We start from the raw sequence: 18,104 nt of genomic DNA on the forward strand, positions 1-18,104 counted from the left end.
GCACGGGCGCGTTCGGTGCACACGCTTTTGCGAGACGATGTGGCATAGCGGTCTATGCGACACAGAGGAGCATTGGCGGTCGGCGTCATGTCACACCAGAGACTGTTCGTCTCTTGCCGGACTGCTCCGGTGGGGGGTAATAACGAAACACAGGGGGGTAATAATTATGTCACATGAAATACTTAACTAATCTAGGTAGAAGGCCGCCAGGGGAACACTCACACACGTATCGACACATTTTCACACGTGAGTGCCCGGGCACTCCTACGTCGCACTTTCATTAAGCGAACTTTTAACTTATACATAATGTTGTTTATATTCTGTGTGTGTTTTATCAAAGTGATCGACTGTAATGTCGGTGTGTTTATTATGGGGCCGGGTACTACTTTGTCTGCTGGTGGCTCGCCTGATTCGGGTGGGCCATGGCTAGGGGCGCGTTCCGTTAGCGGGGTTGAATACTGGCGGTTGCAGGTCGGGCTTTAGGGTGGCCTTCGGTCGTACGACGTCAAATTATTGCCTTTAAATTATGAAAATCATACTAAGCCCTATTATTTCTATAATATTTGACATATTGACAAGGAAATTTTCTGTTTTTAAACTAGCATATTTTTGAAATACGTTTATAACTACGTATTTTAATTACTTTTTAAGGGCATAGGGTTTAACTTTGTATATGTTTTCGTCGCGGGTAAAAAGGCAATTTCGCCAGTTTACCCCTTGTTTCAAATTTCCCTAAATGAAATTCCTTTTTGTTGCGTTATTGTTGGTGCAAATGTTCGTGGAAATGAAAATGGCGGTGCAAGATGGAGGGGGAAAGGATGAATTGAAAACACAGTTTATTACAAGAGAAGGGATTTACAGACTAATGACTCTATCAGAATATTCTCGGCCCAACAGGGTGGGCTATACAAATACCCAAGGCAGTGCTGCTGTACGTGTGTCTTTCGTAACGTTACCTGATCCAAGTGGTAATGGTGACAGAATTTGCTTCAATTTTGGTAGGGAGCTTTATGTTTACGTGTATAAGGGCGTTAAGAAGGTGAGTGGGTTTGAATTATCCATAAGACCGTGTGTTAGTGGTGATTTCAATTACCTACTTTAATAATCTTGTGTTATGTGAAATAATATTTTTTTCGGTAAAGTTCTGTAATATCCTAACCTATATGTTAACTACGTTTGATAATTAAATAGTTGTGTGATATACTTTAATGAAATGTGAATGTTTAATGTTTCAGGCCGCAGATTTAACAAAACCGGTTGATAAGAAAATGTACAAAGGCACTAATCCAACCTGTCATGACTTTAACTCAGTTACAATGACTCCAGACAGTGTTTATCTCGTAGTGGGATTTTCCACAGGACAAATACAGCTCATTGATCCAATAAAGAAAGAACTGAGCAAACTGTATAATGAAGAGGTACATTTTTAAATTTTGATTATTATATTGACTGTTTGTGTTTAGTACCATATTTGCTTGTAGAATTAAGATAAATATGTTTTTTTAATAATTGAAATCCATTTTATAATGATACAGCTTTGTGGCTTTTTAGAGAGGAATAATGTATTCTGGATATTTCAAATGTTGCAAGATTGTTCTGCAAAGACATGTATTTAATTTCAAACAGGATAGAATCTTTAAAGAAAATTGACAGTGGGAAGACTATAATGATGAGGGAAATAATGGAGGTAAAATAATTAAAGTGTTGAAAATATAGATATTAGATTACTTAAAGCTGTTATAACAATCCTACACTACATGAAATTAGTTGAGAAATGTAGGGAATTAAAATGAATAATATACATAGTTATGGGGTTTTAGTATAGGCTATATATATGCATGTCTGCTTTCTGGAATGTGAAGGGTAAACTTTCACTCTAGTTAACATATTTTAAATTAAATTGTCAATGTGTAATCAACCATTATTTTTCGTTGGATTGGAGAAGTTCACAAGATTGCTTAAAGTTGGCTAGGCTTCACAGAAAAATTATAAGCAACTGCAATGCAAAAAAATGGATGTAACATTTTTGTAACAAAATATAAGTAAATGAAAAGCAACACAACTCACTAATTTTTGAGGCAAAATAAATCTTATCAGCAACCTTGAAATGATGCAGATGCTGTCACTTGCTTTCAAATATTCTACTACTTTTGAGTTCCATGAATTATTCAAATGATATAACATTATTTGTGCGGTATCATATGTATTCATACATTTGCATCTAGTGAAAAACCCAATGCACAACGAATTGCTCACCAATCTGCGTTTATGGATCAATTGATTTCGTCAGCATATTGGTAAATATTTACTTGGGCGGTATTTCCGAAAAAAAATGTTAAAAATCCGAAAATACCTTTAATTTATGCTCTTCAACTTCCTCTTTTCATTAAAATCGGCGGAGATTAGAAATTCCAAATACTTTAGGAGATATCGAATTTTTAAATTTCTTCATATGTAGTTGAGCAGTATTTGCGAAAAAAAATGTTAAAAATCCGAAAATACCTTTATTATATGCTCTTCAAATTCCTCTTTTCATTAAAAGCGGCGGAGATTAGAAAATCCAAATACTTTAGGAGATATCGAATTTTTAAATTTCAGCACAAAACCAGCGCATTCCTGTGGCGTGCGTGCACCATTGTTTCTTTTTTACGTACGAGTATCTATATTTTTATTGGAAAATGATGTCACGTGATTGTTCGTGATAGGCCAGAATTCAAATGAACTAATACGTGATTATTTAGTTCAATTATTGTTTAAAACAGTGTTTAATTACCGCCTCCAACTTAGGTGAGTTTTTAACGTTTCTAATTTTAAAGTCTTATTTGTTATTTTGATATTGTTGCGCAAATAATAAGTAACAAAAAAATTTACGTGAGTTGTTACTGTACATCCTTTGTTACGGGTTTGTTAGGTAAGGTCAGTTACATTATAAATATTTTAAAACTTAACAGCCATTAAAATTAATTCACAAAATAATTTTTAATGTCGGCTTAGTTTGAAAGTATTAATAATGTAACTGACCTGACCTAATCAACCATTTTATTAATTACGCATTCACGATTCACGTATTCACGAACACACGGCAAAATAAAAATGGCGCTGCTCGAATGGTTCCACAGGTCTTGTATTGCAAAATTAAAAAATTCGATATCTCCTAAAGTATTTGGAATTTCTTATCTCCGCCGCTTTTAATGAAAAGAGGAAGTTGAAGAGCATAAAATAAAGGTATTTTCGGATTTTTAACATTTATTTTCGCAAATACCGCTCAACTACATATGATGAAATTTAAAAATTCGATATCTCCTAAAGTATTTGGAATTTCTTACCTCCGCCACTTTTAATGAAAAGAGGAAGTTGAAGAGCATAAAATAAAGGTATTTTCGGATTTTTAACATTTTTTTTCGGAAATACCGCCCAAGTAAATATTTACCAGCATATTTTCATTAAACAGTCTTTCATTTCTACTTTTGTAATTCCAAACAGTTAAATAACGCTTGACACACAGGATTTAGCAAAATTTATTTAAATAAAAAAAAAATTAAGACTGAGGCATGACTATACAGTTCAGGGGTGTTTGGAGAAGGAATCAACCATGAGCTATAGTAGTGGCATGTTTATATGGTGAACAGTGAAAAATCAAAATAATAGCAAAATTGAAGTCAATACACCGCCAAACACCAAAATGCAGCATAATTCACTTCAAACACCTCATTTTGTCTATGAAAATGTAGAACTCATTCCTTAAATCTTAAGTGTAGGCTTTTATTTGAAAATTTAAAATATTATGTACTGAGTAGACAAAAATTACTTAGTCTCCAAATAAGTAAAGCTGATTCTACAGACATAGCTAAAAGTCTACAGAGAAACATCACAAGGAAATGTTTAAGTATAATGATTGTGGGCTTTTAACATTGCATATTGATTGATTATCCATATTGATAGTATTCAAATCATGAGGTGAAAAATAAAATAATTTAAATTAAAAAAAATTTGTTGGCACCATAAATACACTTAAACCACACACACACATATTTTTTCCATTACAATACTTAAAAAGTTAATTACCTAGGTTTATTAAATTCAATGACACAATTTCTTGTTTTATTATTTAAGTAATTTTTAAATATTAATTGCATGCTACCTTAAAATTTAGAACTATATATCAACCAAATTCGTCAATTTATACCATAAAATCTTGGCTTTAGACGTTGCATTAAAAAAAAGTTAAGCTGTAGGTACATTTTTTATTTCCATGTTTATAACTTTATCATGAACCGAGGAACATTACTGTTTTAGTTGCAGTTTTTGGTTTAACTTAAGCTCATAAAAATGAGGCCTAAGCATATTCATAATTTTATTTGGGGGGGGGGGGGGGAACTATATATCCCCCCATAACTGCTTTGTGTACACCCCTGATATGAGGTATTGTTTAATGTACACATTTTAAGTGTCTTACCATGAATTGATGATCAACACAATTGTGTTTGATATGTACTTATTATTACGTGTTTTAATTTTTAATTGTGTTGAAGACAAAATCCCCTATTTTTAATAATAAAATATGCTTTTTTTATAACACTATAAAATTGTGGCTCTACCTACAGTAAGGAACAATCACAGTGTTTGCCTGGGTTGATTTTTGAAACCATGGAAACATGAAACCAGGATGAACAGACTGATATTTGAAACCTGGGAGCCCTGGAACGACAGTGTATCACTTCTTTGTCACTTTGCTCTAGCCTAGTAATTGTTTACCTCAGGAAGAATGATGGTTTCATTTCATTGATGAGTGTGCTTGTACACATGGTGTTTGGTTTATACCATAAAAAAAACATAATCATAAAATGTAACACTGTCATCTGCAGGTTAAAAAAAATTATTATTATTATAATAGGCTGGGAAAATTAGAATTTTTTAATATATAACTAGCATCTGTTATTTTATAAAAATACATCTAATATTGTTAAATTAGCATATTAAATTCCATTAATTTAAAACTATTATTTATATTCAAAATGTTTGGGCTAAATATTCATATAACCCTCTATATTAGCTTTGTACAAAAAAAATGTTTTTTTTTTGTCATGTGTTTTTAGATCAAAACCAAAATAAGAAATACTTATTTTACATTGGTTGATGTTTATATTTTTGAAGTTATTTAGGAGTCATGGCAATGTCACAAATCATGTGGTCATGAAAACTAGTGTAGAGGACAATTACCATAAAATCACCACATGGTTCAAGTGTCACATTTGGGGGAACGCCAAGCATCTGTAGTACTGCTGTGGTTCACTTCATACTCCTACTAAAGCAAAATGCAAGTGAGGGCAGCCTGTTTTGTTTATATCTTAATGTATTCTTAGCTAACAATGGTTTGTAAGACTTGAAGTAGGTACTGAAATAAGAATACATCTTAAATTATTTCTATTATTAGTTTTTTATAACTGTAAATGAATTTGTTTTATAAATAATAGGGTGTACAGGTCACGTAAAAATTACAAAACGGAAAAGCTGGTCGCAATGTCCAGAAAAAATATAAGTTATGGTGCTTAAAGTCAAGAAACATTAATTTCCACCAGCCTTTTTGCTAACTTGCATTTAGTTTTTTTCTTCTTAGTTTAGTTTACAGTCACACATTGAATATAAATTGTTTAGAGACTTTCCACAGAATTGTGTAGAAATCATCTCAGAAAAAATTTAGCATCTTATATGAAAATCGGGGGAGCAGTCTACTTGGCGATTCCATAACAATACTTATAACATAACATATGGCATCACATTATTACCACCCCTACATTCTTACGGTACAAGCACGAAAATATGGGGGGTTTGGGCTGGGAAATATAAACACACTATTTTTAACGCATTTCATTTTTTCGAATATTATACTTTTTCGGAATCATAAAGTATACTATAATCCCCCCCCCCTCCCCCCGGCACTAGTCTATTTTGTGATCCAATATTTCATTTTGAAAGTAATTAATGTCTGCATATGTTACAACTTATGGAGGTATCATGAAATATAACACCATGTACTATTTATTAGCGTACTTTGTGGTACTGAAAAATGAAAGTTGTGGGTGAACTGTTAAAAAATGAGGAATAAAGTGCTGGTATCGCAAAATGCATTGACCAGGTGGGACTGTAGTCTACTTCATGACACCGCGAAAAAATTATAGCAAAATGTCTTGCTTTTACCAAATGAAATACCGGTAGAATTTTAGTCTACTTTACATAACCTAATACTATAATTTATCTAAATGAAATACGTGAAAATTACTGTGTCTAAATTCTCTCTCACCAAACCCCATAAATTTTACCTCTTATACCGTAAAAACGTACAGCTCATAATTGCTTCAGAACAGCCTTGTTGATGACTTAATCAATATCCCTACCATATTGCAAAGTAAATGTGTGTATGTGTATATATAACTAACCTACCCTCAACAAAACTTTTGGTTTGATTTCTCTTATTGGTTGCAAAACTAACCTCACACAACTCACCTCTCACCTAAAATATCAAACAAAATGCACATGAACTACAAATCGAAAACATTTAAAATCCATAAGCACACACATATATACCTTTCTTGGCTTTATGGCAGTAATATTTTACTGTCAATATATATCTTACAAATATTAAATTTATGCCAAAAAAAAATACCATTCCTCCATCTAATTTATTCTGTATCGCAAAACATGAACCATCTTTTTCCTTTTCACTATTAAAATAGCACAACCACCTGTTCTTTCTATACACTGCACCGTTATATTAATTAAATATATACAAACAAGACCTTGCTCTTCACTCATAACTACTTCACTTCCACACATATCCGATAACTTTCTTAATATCTACTTATTACTTCTTGTGTACTTTAAATAAACATTTATTTCCTTATTAATACACTTCTCATACCACAATCGCTCCAAACCTCAACTATAATTAGACATTTTTTTTTTTTTTTCACAGGCTTATTTTATCTTTTGTTGTTGCCATTTTGATATACCATATTTTCCTTCGCTCCAAATTCAATTTGTCATTTAAATTCCATTACATCATACATTTCCCCTACTTTTTTTTCCAATTGATAGGAATCCGGTATCGTAAAATGAACTTGACTTAAAATCTGCAAGCTCCTGCAAATAATAGAACTATCTTGTATTATGTTAAATGCCTATTATGTATCAAAATGACTGATTTTAAAAAAAGTTGTTAGAAAATTTTATTAAAAGATCTAGAAAAATTCCTGAAATTGTTATCTGTAGACATCCTGAATAAGTGTGTTTTAATAAATTTATTGTCCTCTGTGTGCTCTTTGATAATCTGGAAAAATAATATGTGGCTTTTGATTAATACTAAGTCAGGTTTTGAACTGATAAAACTTTGGACTTCAATTTGGAAGAACCCAAATCAAAATTTTAGTCTAGACATCTCGATCTGTTTTTATTCTGGTTTTCCAAAATCTGTTCAGGCAAGTATGGTTCCTTACAATGGGCCAATGTCAGTAATTACCCCATTTTGTCTGCATGATGGGTGTTAGAAGTCCATCTCTAATGACCTCACTCGACAAGACATAAAAACTGAATAAAATTAAAATAAAACTATAACAAAAACAACAGGTTAATGCATTCTATAATAGTTTTTTTTTTACAAGTACATTCCTACTATGTATATTACAAATTTTAAGATAGTTGTCAATATAATATTACTATGTGATTTTTATTATGCTTTCATCATGATTATCATCCTGGCTACTAATGTTTGTTTTATTACAGAGGCTAATAGACAAAACTAAGGTCACCTGTATCAAGTGGGTCCCTGGATCAGCAAATTTGTTTTTGGTGTCTCATAGCAGCGGACAGCTGTATTTATACAACGAAGAACTGCCTTGTGGCACGACACCACCTCATTACCAACCGTTCAAGCACGGCGATGGCTTTGCCATACACACTTGCAAGACAAAAAGCACCCGCAACCCCCTCTACAGGTGGGTCGTCGGCTCGGAAGGTTGCTGCATCAACGAGTTTGCGTTTTCGCCGTGTGGTAGCCACCTGGCGATCGTTTCTCAGGATGGTTTCTTGCGAGTTTTTCATTACGACACCATGGACCTGTTGGGTGCAGCGAGGAGCTATTTCGGAGGATTCCTGTGCGTGTGTTGGTCCCCGGACGGGCGGTACGTCGTGGTGGGGGGGGAGGACGATCTCGTGACGGTGTGGAGCTTCCACGAGAGGAGGGTGGTGGCGAGGGGGCAGGGCCACCGCAGTTGGGTGAGCGTCGTCGCCTTCGACCCGTACACGACTTCGTACGGTGAGCCGGACAGTGCAGTGGACTTCAGCGGTGGCTCGGACGACGAGGGCTCCATACCGCAGGTGCATCGCAACCATTCCGCCAGCGCCGCGCACAACCCTAGCGTCCAGGGTGATGGCAAAGACAGGACCGCCGGCAATAGGAACTCCGTGTCGGGCGGTGCGTCCAATAGAAACTCGTTCGGTTCGGACTTCAACAAGGTGAACTCGACGGCGGCCACGTGCTACAGGCTGGGCTCGGTGGGTCAGGACACACAGCTGTGCCTGTGGGACATCACGGAGGACCTTCTGAAGCAACCGGTGACGTGCAAATCCAGAACTACCAGTTGCGTGGGCATGGGGGGTCTCGGGACCGTGGGAGTGAATGGTTCGGCGACGAGCGGCAGCTTCCACGGGAATACCGCTGTGAGCGGCTGTAACAACGTGTCTGCCTCGTCGCTGAACAACACGGTGACCGGCAAGTTCAAGGACCATCTGGCGGATGGGACGACTACGTTTGCGATGGACAATCACATCCTCAATAATTCGACTGTTAGCACGATGATGCCGTCTCTTACTCACAGGCTAGCGGGACTTGGTTTCGGTGACAAGAAAGATACCGGTGGGGTCCATAAGCGTAACTTTAGTTTACCGTCTCGCAGCGGAAGCTCGGGTCCTGATAAAAACATCACGTCGGGATCGTGTCGTAGCAGTGGGGCGCACAGACTGTCGCCGGACGATCCTATGAGGCTGATCGGTACGGGAGCGTGTCCAAGGTTTGACGAGTGTCCTGTGTTAGAGCCGTTGGTTTGTAAAAAGATTTCTCACGAACGTCTGACTGCACTCGTCTTTAGGGAAGATTGTTTTGTGACTGCTTGCCAAGATGGCTACGTTTACACTTGGGCGAGACCAGGCAAAATGGTGAGTACTATGCAGTTGCAATAAGTAAGTGCCAAATTAGCAATATGTCTATACAGCATCTCCTCCACGTAATGCCCTAATTCATTTCACCAAAATAGCCCTAATGAAATGCTGTTTTCTGTGAGAGAGTATTATAATCAAAATAATTTATTCATTAAAATGTGCTGACTACCTTTTATAGCTAAAAAAAAATAATCTGCTTACTGTATTACTTATGCATCTAAATACATTTAAATTACATTTATAAAAAAATTTGAATTTTTATTTTATAATTAACATCCTAATATGTACAATGAAGTGTACAATGACTTATCCCTGCTAAAGGATGTTCCAGAGACTGCAACAGTGAAGTAGGAGAATTATTGTAAAAGTCACTGGTACCCTTTTTAGTGTTTCAGAGAAAGAAAAATTATTCTTTAACAGTTGTTTTTATTCAACACTAACATACCAAGATATAACATGGGAAATATGCTCCATGAGTATTGGAAAATCGATTACATATAATTAAAACGAGGGTTTAAAAATATAGTTAGCCTTGATAATGATAAACATGTTTTCATGGCGTATTGAACACTCAAACAATTTACAAGATAGTTAATTGCTCAAGGCTGTTGATTACATAATACTATAAAGTCAATAAATATAATGAATGTAGGCTTATACAATTGTGTGTTCGTTTAAGGTTGGATGACGAGCAACAGCTATCAGGGAGCCTATAACATCTTACTTAAATAATACTGAATTGGTGTGTACAATAAAAGTTGTACAAGTGTAAAACAAGTGAACATTTCAGCTGCGTGCCGATCATGAGTGCAAGAACTAATTTTTAAGTCTACAGTGATACAACCCGTAAAAATTTACAAATAATTTTGAACATGGCAGCGAAACAGAATTTAACAAACATGCAAAATAGCAATCACGGGTATAGAATGCCACTAATGTAATCAAGTCGTAAACTCAAAGCAAGAACTCAACCCATGATAGACCCCTGGCACGGTCATGGAAAGTTGCTCGTCCAAGACCTGAAGTGCAAGAATCGGAAGAGGTATGCTGACACAACCTTATATAAGCTAGGTCGAGTACACCTCCGCAACAAGAAAATAATTCATGCAAATGGTAGGGAGGGGTGGTCACGGGAATAATGGAGAGGATTGGAGGGGAGGTGGGTAGGAACACTATTCTGACACAGAGGTCCGGAAACTGACGAAAGTCCAACGGTGACGAACGTGTGTTAAAAAATGCAATGTAAAAAATATTAATTGTCATCATTGCTATCATAACAGGCCTTGGGCATAAGATCAGTAAATAGGTATGCACTAACAGTATTCCTGAGATGCAAAATAATATCATTAATATACTCTTGCGTCATCGCTAGGAAGCTGCAAATTTTCTCTGCAGATTCCATGTCACAGTAAGCAGCCGAACTGTAGTTGAGTGTACCTGTTACTCAGAGCAGCACTGTTTGTTGTAACTAAGACTGTCCGACTGGTATTTCGTGCCTTTGTGTAGATCATGGTTCCGTTCCTGTTTGATCACTTTAGTTAGAAAGTTATAGTGTTTGGGGCGCGGGGACTGCCCCCTCCACCTCCCCCGGATGGCCCGTGACACGGAGTGCTTGGTGTTGAAGGGCGTGTCGTCGCACATCCCCTCCAGCCCCACGGTGGTGACGGCCGCGGCGGTGGGCCACGGCGGCACGGTGGTATAGCGCGCCTGGCACGGCCTCTGGCTGCCAGGGGCGACGCCCGGCCCAGCGCAGCGCTTGCTGCTGCTGAGGGCCGTGGCGCCATCACTCTTCTAGCCACGGCCGTCCAGTCCCTCGACAACGCGACTGAACCCCCCCCCCCCCCTCCCGCACCTCCCCTCCGGAAGCCTCGACCAAATGAAGCACTTGCAAGTGACCGTTTGAGATTGGTTTTCTGTTGCAAAACTTGCTGTTCGGTGTGAACAGAGTAGTAGGTTTTTACAAGAAAATTTTATTGAGGCAATCTCCTCTTGCCATTATGTAACCGATGTCGGATCCATGCCAGTTAAACACACGGGCATGTTCGGAAATAATTATTGTTCTAGTAGTGGATAGTTGTAACGTATATTTTTGTCGCAAGACACACTCGTGTTTCAGGTACAAAAAAGAGTATAGCATTGTTAAACTGTTGCTGGTTCTATTTAATTGCTTTAGAGTATGTTTTATTGTTATCGTAACAAAATTGCTCCTGCTATAGTCCTGTTGTCTGTTTCAAGTAAGCTACCGCTTGGTTTCATAATTTTTTCTTAACAGTTGCTATTAATTTTTGTACATGTAAGTAATTTTATGTTGCATGTGAGCAGTTGGCAAGAAATCCTATTTTGACTGTGAATTTTAACTGTGCGGATGTGTGGTAGATCAAATCGTGCATATTAGTAGCAGTAAGTAATATGTGCACAGTACATAACCAAATTAAAATTTTTACGTTGTTTCAAAAGCTTCCATTTGGGGAAATAAGGGTTTCCTAAAAATAAATAAATTAATAAATTACCCTAGAATACATATGTTAATTTTTATCACTATTGACAGTCATGAACTGTACATATATTTAGTATAATGGTTGTAAAATTTGGCTTTTACTTGAAGTACATAACACTTTTTTGTATACAAATATAATCTTTTTTTATGATGTATTTTCTATAATGTATGAACATTGCCTGAGAGATATCTGAAGTCAAGGTTGCCACAAGTAGCTATAGCAAACAGGGAAAAGTCGGGGAAATTAAAATGGTTAGGGAGTTCCTTGGAAAGTAAGGGACGTAACCCCATATTTCTGGAATTTATTCTTGTGACAGCAAAATTAAATCGGAAATACTGCTTCTGTTGACATTTAGGCACATAAAAAATTACTAAAACTTTTAATATAAAATTCAGTTGATTTTCCTTTCCTGTACTCCTAGGCTTTTGACATAAAAACATAGGAAGGAAAACTTATTTCTGCATGTTTACACACAAATTTGATATTGTACATTCAATAGTTTTAGGTGAATCAATAGCAATTGTTTACAAACACATGTAGAAATCTAAAATGGTGTTTATTTTGCTAAGGTGACACATTTGAATGGCATGTACAATATATTTTTTCCCCCAGAAAGCATACCGAGTGGAATTAGTTATGTCTGGAAGTTCAGGAAAACTTGTAGATTCAGATATGAAAATCTTGGAAATTCATGGAATTTTGGATTTGCAGGTTTTTTGCAACCCTGTAAGTTCAATTTTTATGAAATACCTTTGCAATATTGTGCCTTACTCGGAGTCAAGCCCACTAGCCATCACACTAGAGGTTTCTTCTTGCCAACTTTTCTATGATGGTCTGCTTTGAATTTTGCTACAATATTTGCACATTTTACACTTACTGGAGTTATAAGTTGAACACATTAATTTCATAGTTACAATATGTATCAAGCAGGAGCTTTCAAAATGTTGCACATATTATTTTTATATTGGGAGATAAAGTGTACTTGTAACAATGTTTCTCCCTTTTGTTTTATTTACTCATTTTTGCAAATGTATTGTTATCTGCAATAATATATATTTATGTAATGGACATACCAACAGATCAGGGAAACATTGCAATATTAATTAAAAAAGTCATTGTAGAGCAACATGACGGAATTATTGTTTTCACCTATTTTGTTGGTTTATTGATATTTATTGTAGAAAATTATTATTCTAGCTCAGTTTTAGTGAGTGGAGTTTGAAACTATATTGGTTTGTCAAGCTGATATAAGCTATGGTTTCTGTTGTTTTTAAATTGACGTGGAATTATGAGAGTTAAAGGAAAAAAAAGTGCATTTACTTTTAAAAGTAGCGCATTTATGTAATTTTCTCTCATGATGATACTGTTCCTATGAAAAGATTATGTTGTACATAATATTTTTATGAACGTACTAGCGGAGAAAGGAACAGACAGCTACAAGTGGAGTGGTGTGCGACTGCTTTGTTCTGTTGACAGTTTTACGGCATGAATTAACATTGCTGCATCATCCCTATTATGTTCTTGCAGTTATCTTTCTCTCTCTTTTACTTCCTTGGATAATGGAATGTGCAGAAATTTGTTCCCTCCATCAAATGGTGATGTAAGTTCTGTGGTGTTTCATGTGTACTTTCGTCTCACTGGACTGAGCCGTTGTTAGATATCAACTCTTAGAATAAAAGATTAATAAAATATTAAAAGTGTTGTCAGGCTACACTTCATGCTGTTGCTGTTGCATAATCACTAACAAGTAGCATACCAAAAAAAATACGAGGAGGAGAGGTTTGGAAGTGGAAGCAAATAGTAATTTTACATCACTGTATTTTAGTCTAGACCTTAACATTAAGGGACCCGTCTGGTCGGGGCAGCATCTGTGTTGGTGAGGCAGGATGATAATTGTGATGCTCGCTGGTGCTTCTAGCTCGGTAGGTATCACTTCTAAGTGCAAGGCTCTTAACTGGTGCAAAGTCTTCTTGTCATGCATGAGACAACTTTTAAAATTTGAGTGGTAAACATAACATTGTATGGCAGAAGAAAATTAATTCAGTGGTGTAATTAAAGTCCCTTGAGTGTTTGCAAGAATCTCTTAAGTTTAAAAATAAAATCTGGGAACAAAACTTGTTGCCTGCCTTGTAAACAAAAAACACTTGGATATTCTTGATTGGTGTTTTCGTGAAGCTCTGCACATAGTGGTTGTGCCCCAGGTAGGCGGAGCCCTTAAAGTCCTGATAAATACGTTACATGTTGTGTAATTTATTATTGAATATGTTATACCTTTTTTAATTTACTCAAAATAGGAGTAATTCAGGTTTTTTTTTCTTTTCATGTAACAGTTTGGTTAGTTGTAAGCATCCATGTATTTCTTTCTTGTTTACATTAAAATGGAACCTGAACTAACCCATTTTAAGAGAGAGTATATTGGTTTGTTTGGAAAGGAATGAACACAACCAGTTTTTTAAATTCCTTTGGTGTCGACATACTTAATTCAGTTGCTGTTAAAAAGATAAATCAACCTGTGTAACCAGACATTATCACCAGATGAGTACGAAGTATAGATCAACATGTTAGCTTCAATGAATAGGTAGCAGCTCAAGCGTAGTTAATTTTATGTTCTGTTTTAAATTTATGCTTCTGTTGTGGTTGTGGAAAAACTATAGTTACCTACTTAATATTTTTTTTAATGTACATTCTCATTTTCTGACGAAAAATTTTGCAGAATTCGAAACTTTTAACATAAGTGACATTGGCAGGATTTATGTAAAATTATTACCAATAAATTACTGTGAAAATTTTATTTTGTAGCTGTATGCATAAACATATTCAAATTGCAATAATACCCTGAACTTATTCAATAGGTGGGACAGAGTGATAACTGTTTAAGTCGAATTCGCTTAAGTCATGGTACAATTTCACATATAAATGCATACATTGAAATTATGTTTAGTTAGGACTGGAAGCTAAAGAAAAAAATGTAGGAAAAAAATGTGTAATAAAATCTTAGAAAACACAACAAATTACATTATTATGAATTGCAAAAATGTAAACTGACATTTTGATGTAGAAGGCTTCATAAAATCTAACAAAGTCATCTGATGGATCAAAGATTGTTTCTTCTCATGCAAAATTTCCTTGTAGCACGCCAACAATAGTGTAGACGGAGTGGAGAGTCATTAGACTGTAAAACGATAGACGGACGAATTGACGAGAAGATTTAAAAATTGCATGATTTGGGATTCGTGTAAGACAGGGTAGTGAACGTCTAGGTATTACTGTATTTTTATGATTACCAGTCAGGTTTTTTTTAAATTTAGAAATTATCCTTCATACATTTGTTTTATGTGAAAGACAAATTAAAATTTATTTTCAATATTTTCTAGAACCTTTCTGCACTTTTAGATTTATAAACAACATTAAAGATAAAACTTAAATTGGAAGTTTCGTAAGTGCATAGTTCTACAGTCTGATTGCTGTGTACCTTTTGTTTTAAAGTCTGGTTAATCACTGAACACTTATTAAGATGCTTGCTGTCCATAGATTAATTTTTCGTACTTTTTAATGTTTGGCTAATTTATATGTCACCGATACTTGGTAAAATACCTCATTCAAGTAGAACTTTATGTATTTGAACATTTTTATTACTATAAGATTACTATTTAAAGAAAGAATATTGTGAGGCTTCTTCACGAATAAAAATGCTGATTCAAGCACATGCAGAGTTGCCAGTAATTTCTGTACTGTTCCTCTGAAGGATTGTATTCATTTATCTGTTTATTCTTAATTTTTTTATAGAAATAGTATGAAAATAAGTTTCTTGATGAATAGTAGTTTTTCTAACCTTTTTTACCAGCAGTATTGTTACTAGATTAGTGTTTCTGGAATTACTGCATTTATAAATTTTTTCTGATAACATTACCATACTTTTTTGCTGGACAAATGCTACTTTTTTGTCACTCAAAGCATACTGAATAATTTTGTATTTTCTCGTTAGTTGGACTTTTACAAAGGGTAGCAATGGAATTTTCAATTATACATAGTTAATCACTGAACAACCATTATGGTTTACTTCTGTTTTTGCAAGATTGCTTTCATACATAAGCAATATTCAATGATGTTGTTACACAAAGAAAAAAATGATTCTTAAACTTAACAACTACCCCAAAATTTGCTGCAGTTATTATCAACATTGTGATTCTGTTTTTGTGTAAAGCCCTGAAAACAGTGTTAACCTATTTACATATTGTTTCCTGATCTTATTAATATACTGACAAACCTTTCAAACCTATCTTCCTCGATCTTGGAGTAATTTAAATAGACTACAGATACAGTGTAGCCTGTATGCTAAAATTTATTTTATGATACTGTTTCTTGGAATCATGGGACCGAATTGGAGTTCTCAAAAACATTGTTTTTTAAACAATGCAGTCTAACATTATTATACTTGGCAACTGATATAAGGGCCATTGACATTTGTGATCTAAATTATAAGAATTATTTATGTATTAATCATTGTGATAGTGTAGTGTTTAGAATTTTAGTTGATTATTAACCAAAGATACAGTTTAAGTATTAGAAATTTTAGACTATGTGCATTCCACTTTAGCTTAAGGGAACTCTCAAAAGTTGTATGGGAAAATGTATATAATAAAATGTACATAAAATGTGATGGTGTGTGTAAGTAATTTCGTTTCAAACATATGGGCTGCAAAAAAAGTGTGTATAGGTGTGTTGTTAGCACATGTATAAATTTAAAATTTGTTCAGGAATGTAATATCATTAACAAACACAAATAAATTACCCCGTCGAAAAGGATTTTAAGTCGGAATGGGGCAGTTTTTTAACCACTGTCATTTTTTAATAACTGGTTTTGCATAAGAACATACGGAAGCATCTGTAAAGCTTTATTTTCTAATATCACAAATAATTTTGTATAGGTATTGATATGTCTGCTGTAACAGCCTTTTTACCGTTAATGATTTTTGGCTAGTCAATTTGTGGCTTGATTTTTCATGGTTCTCGAAGTATGCACTGTTTGAGCGCATCTGCAAATTCCTGGTTATTTTTCCAGTTTTTGTCTGTTAAATGCCACAGTTTTGTCATGCCATTTTATTCAATACTGCAATTGAAATGGGTTGAATTCATTATGGTTAAAATATTCCTTTATCAGTATTTGTTTCTGATCGATGTACAAGACTCACAATGTCATCATTGCTTTCTGGAAAAAATTAAATGTTTACACATCATATAACATTCATATATATAGTTTTTTTTTCTATCCTGCATTGAATAGTTATCCACACTTTAGTTTAACTTATAACTTTAAGGCACAATTTGTGATTAAGAGCCTCTTTTTTATAAGCAATTTTAAAATGACACTGCTTTGATAGTTACAGTGCCAAAGAAAATTGGTGATAGTATGGTGGATACAAAGTGTTCAAGATTGTGTGACGTGAATGAATGTGAAAATTCAATCTGTTAAAGGATTCTGTACGTTACCATAAAATTAAGCAAATAAAAATGGTTGGTTGCTCCCGAGATCAAACTGTTTTTGTGATGACTGAAATGTAACCAGTTAGGTGGGCTGGAAATATCCATGGTGGAGTTGAGTAAGTGTCTAGAAGTATTGCACTGTTTGGTGATGTCTAAAGTCACTGTGGTATTTACTTGGAGTTAGTACATTAGGCCTGGTTTTTAAACTATGCAAGAACAAACTATGCAAAATGTTCAGCAACCACATTATAGAGTATCAGTTTATAAACTACTCAACGTGCAATAACACAACGCAAGTATTGTTCAACTTCCAACTTTCTTGCGTTTTGGTTTGCATTTCCAAGCCACATTTGAAGAGAAGAATTCCGAAAACTCGGAGAGATATTTTATGTGTATGGAAGCCCAATATGTTTTTTATCTCTCACTCTCTCTCTCTCTCTCTCTCTCTCTCTCTCTCTCTCTCTCTCTCTCTCTCTCTCTCTATATATATATATATATATATATATATATATATATATATATATATATATACACACACACACACACACACACACACACACACACATATATATATATGTATGTATATATATGTGTATATATATGTATATATGTGTGTGTACACACACACACACACACACATTTGTTTAACTTTTATGCAGTAAAAGAAAATAAAACTTAAAAATCAAATTATTCATATTTTCTTTTGTTTTCATGATAAATATAAATTATCAAAAGAAGCCTGGGGTAAAAATTTGTTTTTCACTGAGTTACAATTTTTATTTTTAGTGTTGGTGTGATGTCTTGTGACTTGCATGGTTTAGGTATAAACAACGGTGATTTTCTTACATTGGTTGAGTGTTACGACCCTTGCGTAGTTTATAAACCTGCCCTTAGCCACCACACAATCAA

General features: G+C 34.8%; 1 protein-coding gene across 4 annotated transcripts in view; it reads left to right on the forward strand.

Annotated features, from left to right (window-relative positions):
* Positions 1-780: 780 nt before the first annotated feature.
* The window catches only part of LOC134533033 (WD repeat-containing protein 20), a 37,248-nt gene continuing 19,924 nt past the window's right edge, over positions 781-18,104 (forward strand). For 3 of the 4 annotated variants that reach the window (XR_010075245.1, XR_010075243.1, XR_010075244.1), the window contains exons 1-4: positions 781-1,039; positions 1,236-1,418; positions 7,780-9,210; positions 10,838-13,633. Coding sequence is in view for 1 of the 4 variants with exons in the window: in XM_063370187.1 (XP_063226257.1) it covers positions 785-1,039; positions 1,236-1,418; positions 7,780-9,210; positions 10,838-10,915 (1,947 nt within the window). In the remaining 3 variants the exon portion in view is untranslated. Of the gene's footprint in view, positions 1,040-1,235; positions 1,419-7,779; positions 9,211-10,837; positions 17,243-18,104 lie in introns of those variants that run through there. The other variant, XM_063370187.1, reaches the window with a different exon arrangement.

This window comes from Bacillus rossius, chromosome 1, assembly GCF_032445375.1.
Source record: "Bacillus rossius redtenbacheri isolate Brsri chromosome 1, Brsri_v3, whole genome shotgun sequence".
Classification (NCBI taxonomy): domain Eukaryota; kingdom Metazoa; phylum Arthropoda; class Insecta; order Phasmatodea; family Bacillidae; genus Bacillus; species Bacillus rossius.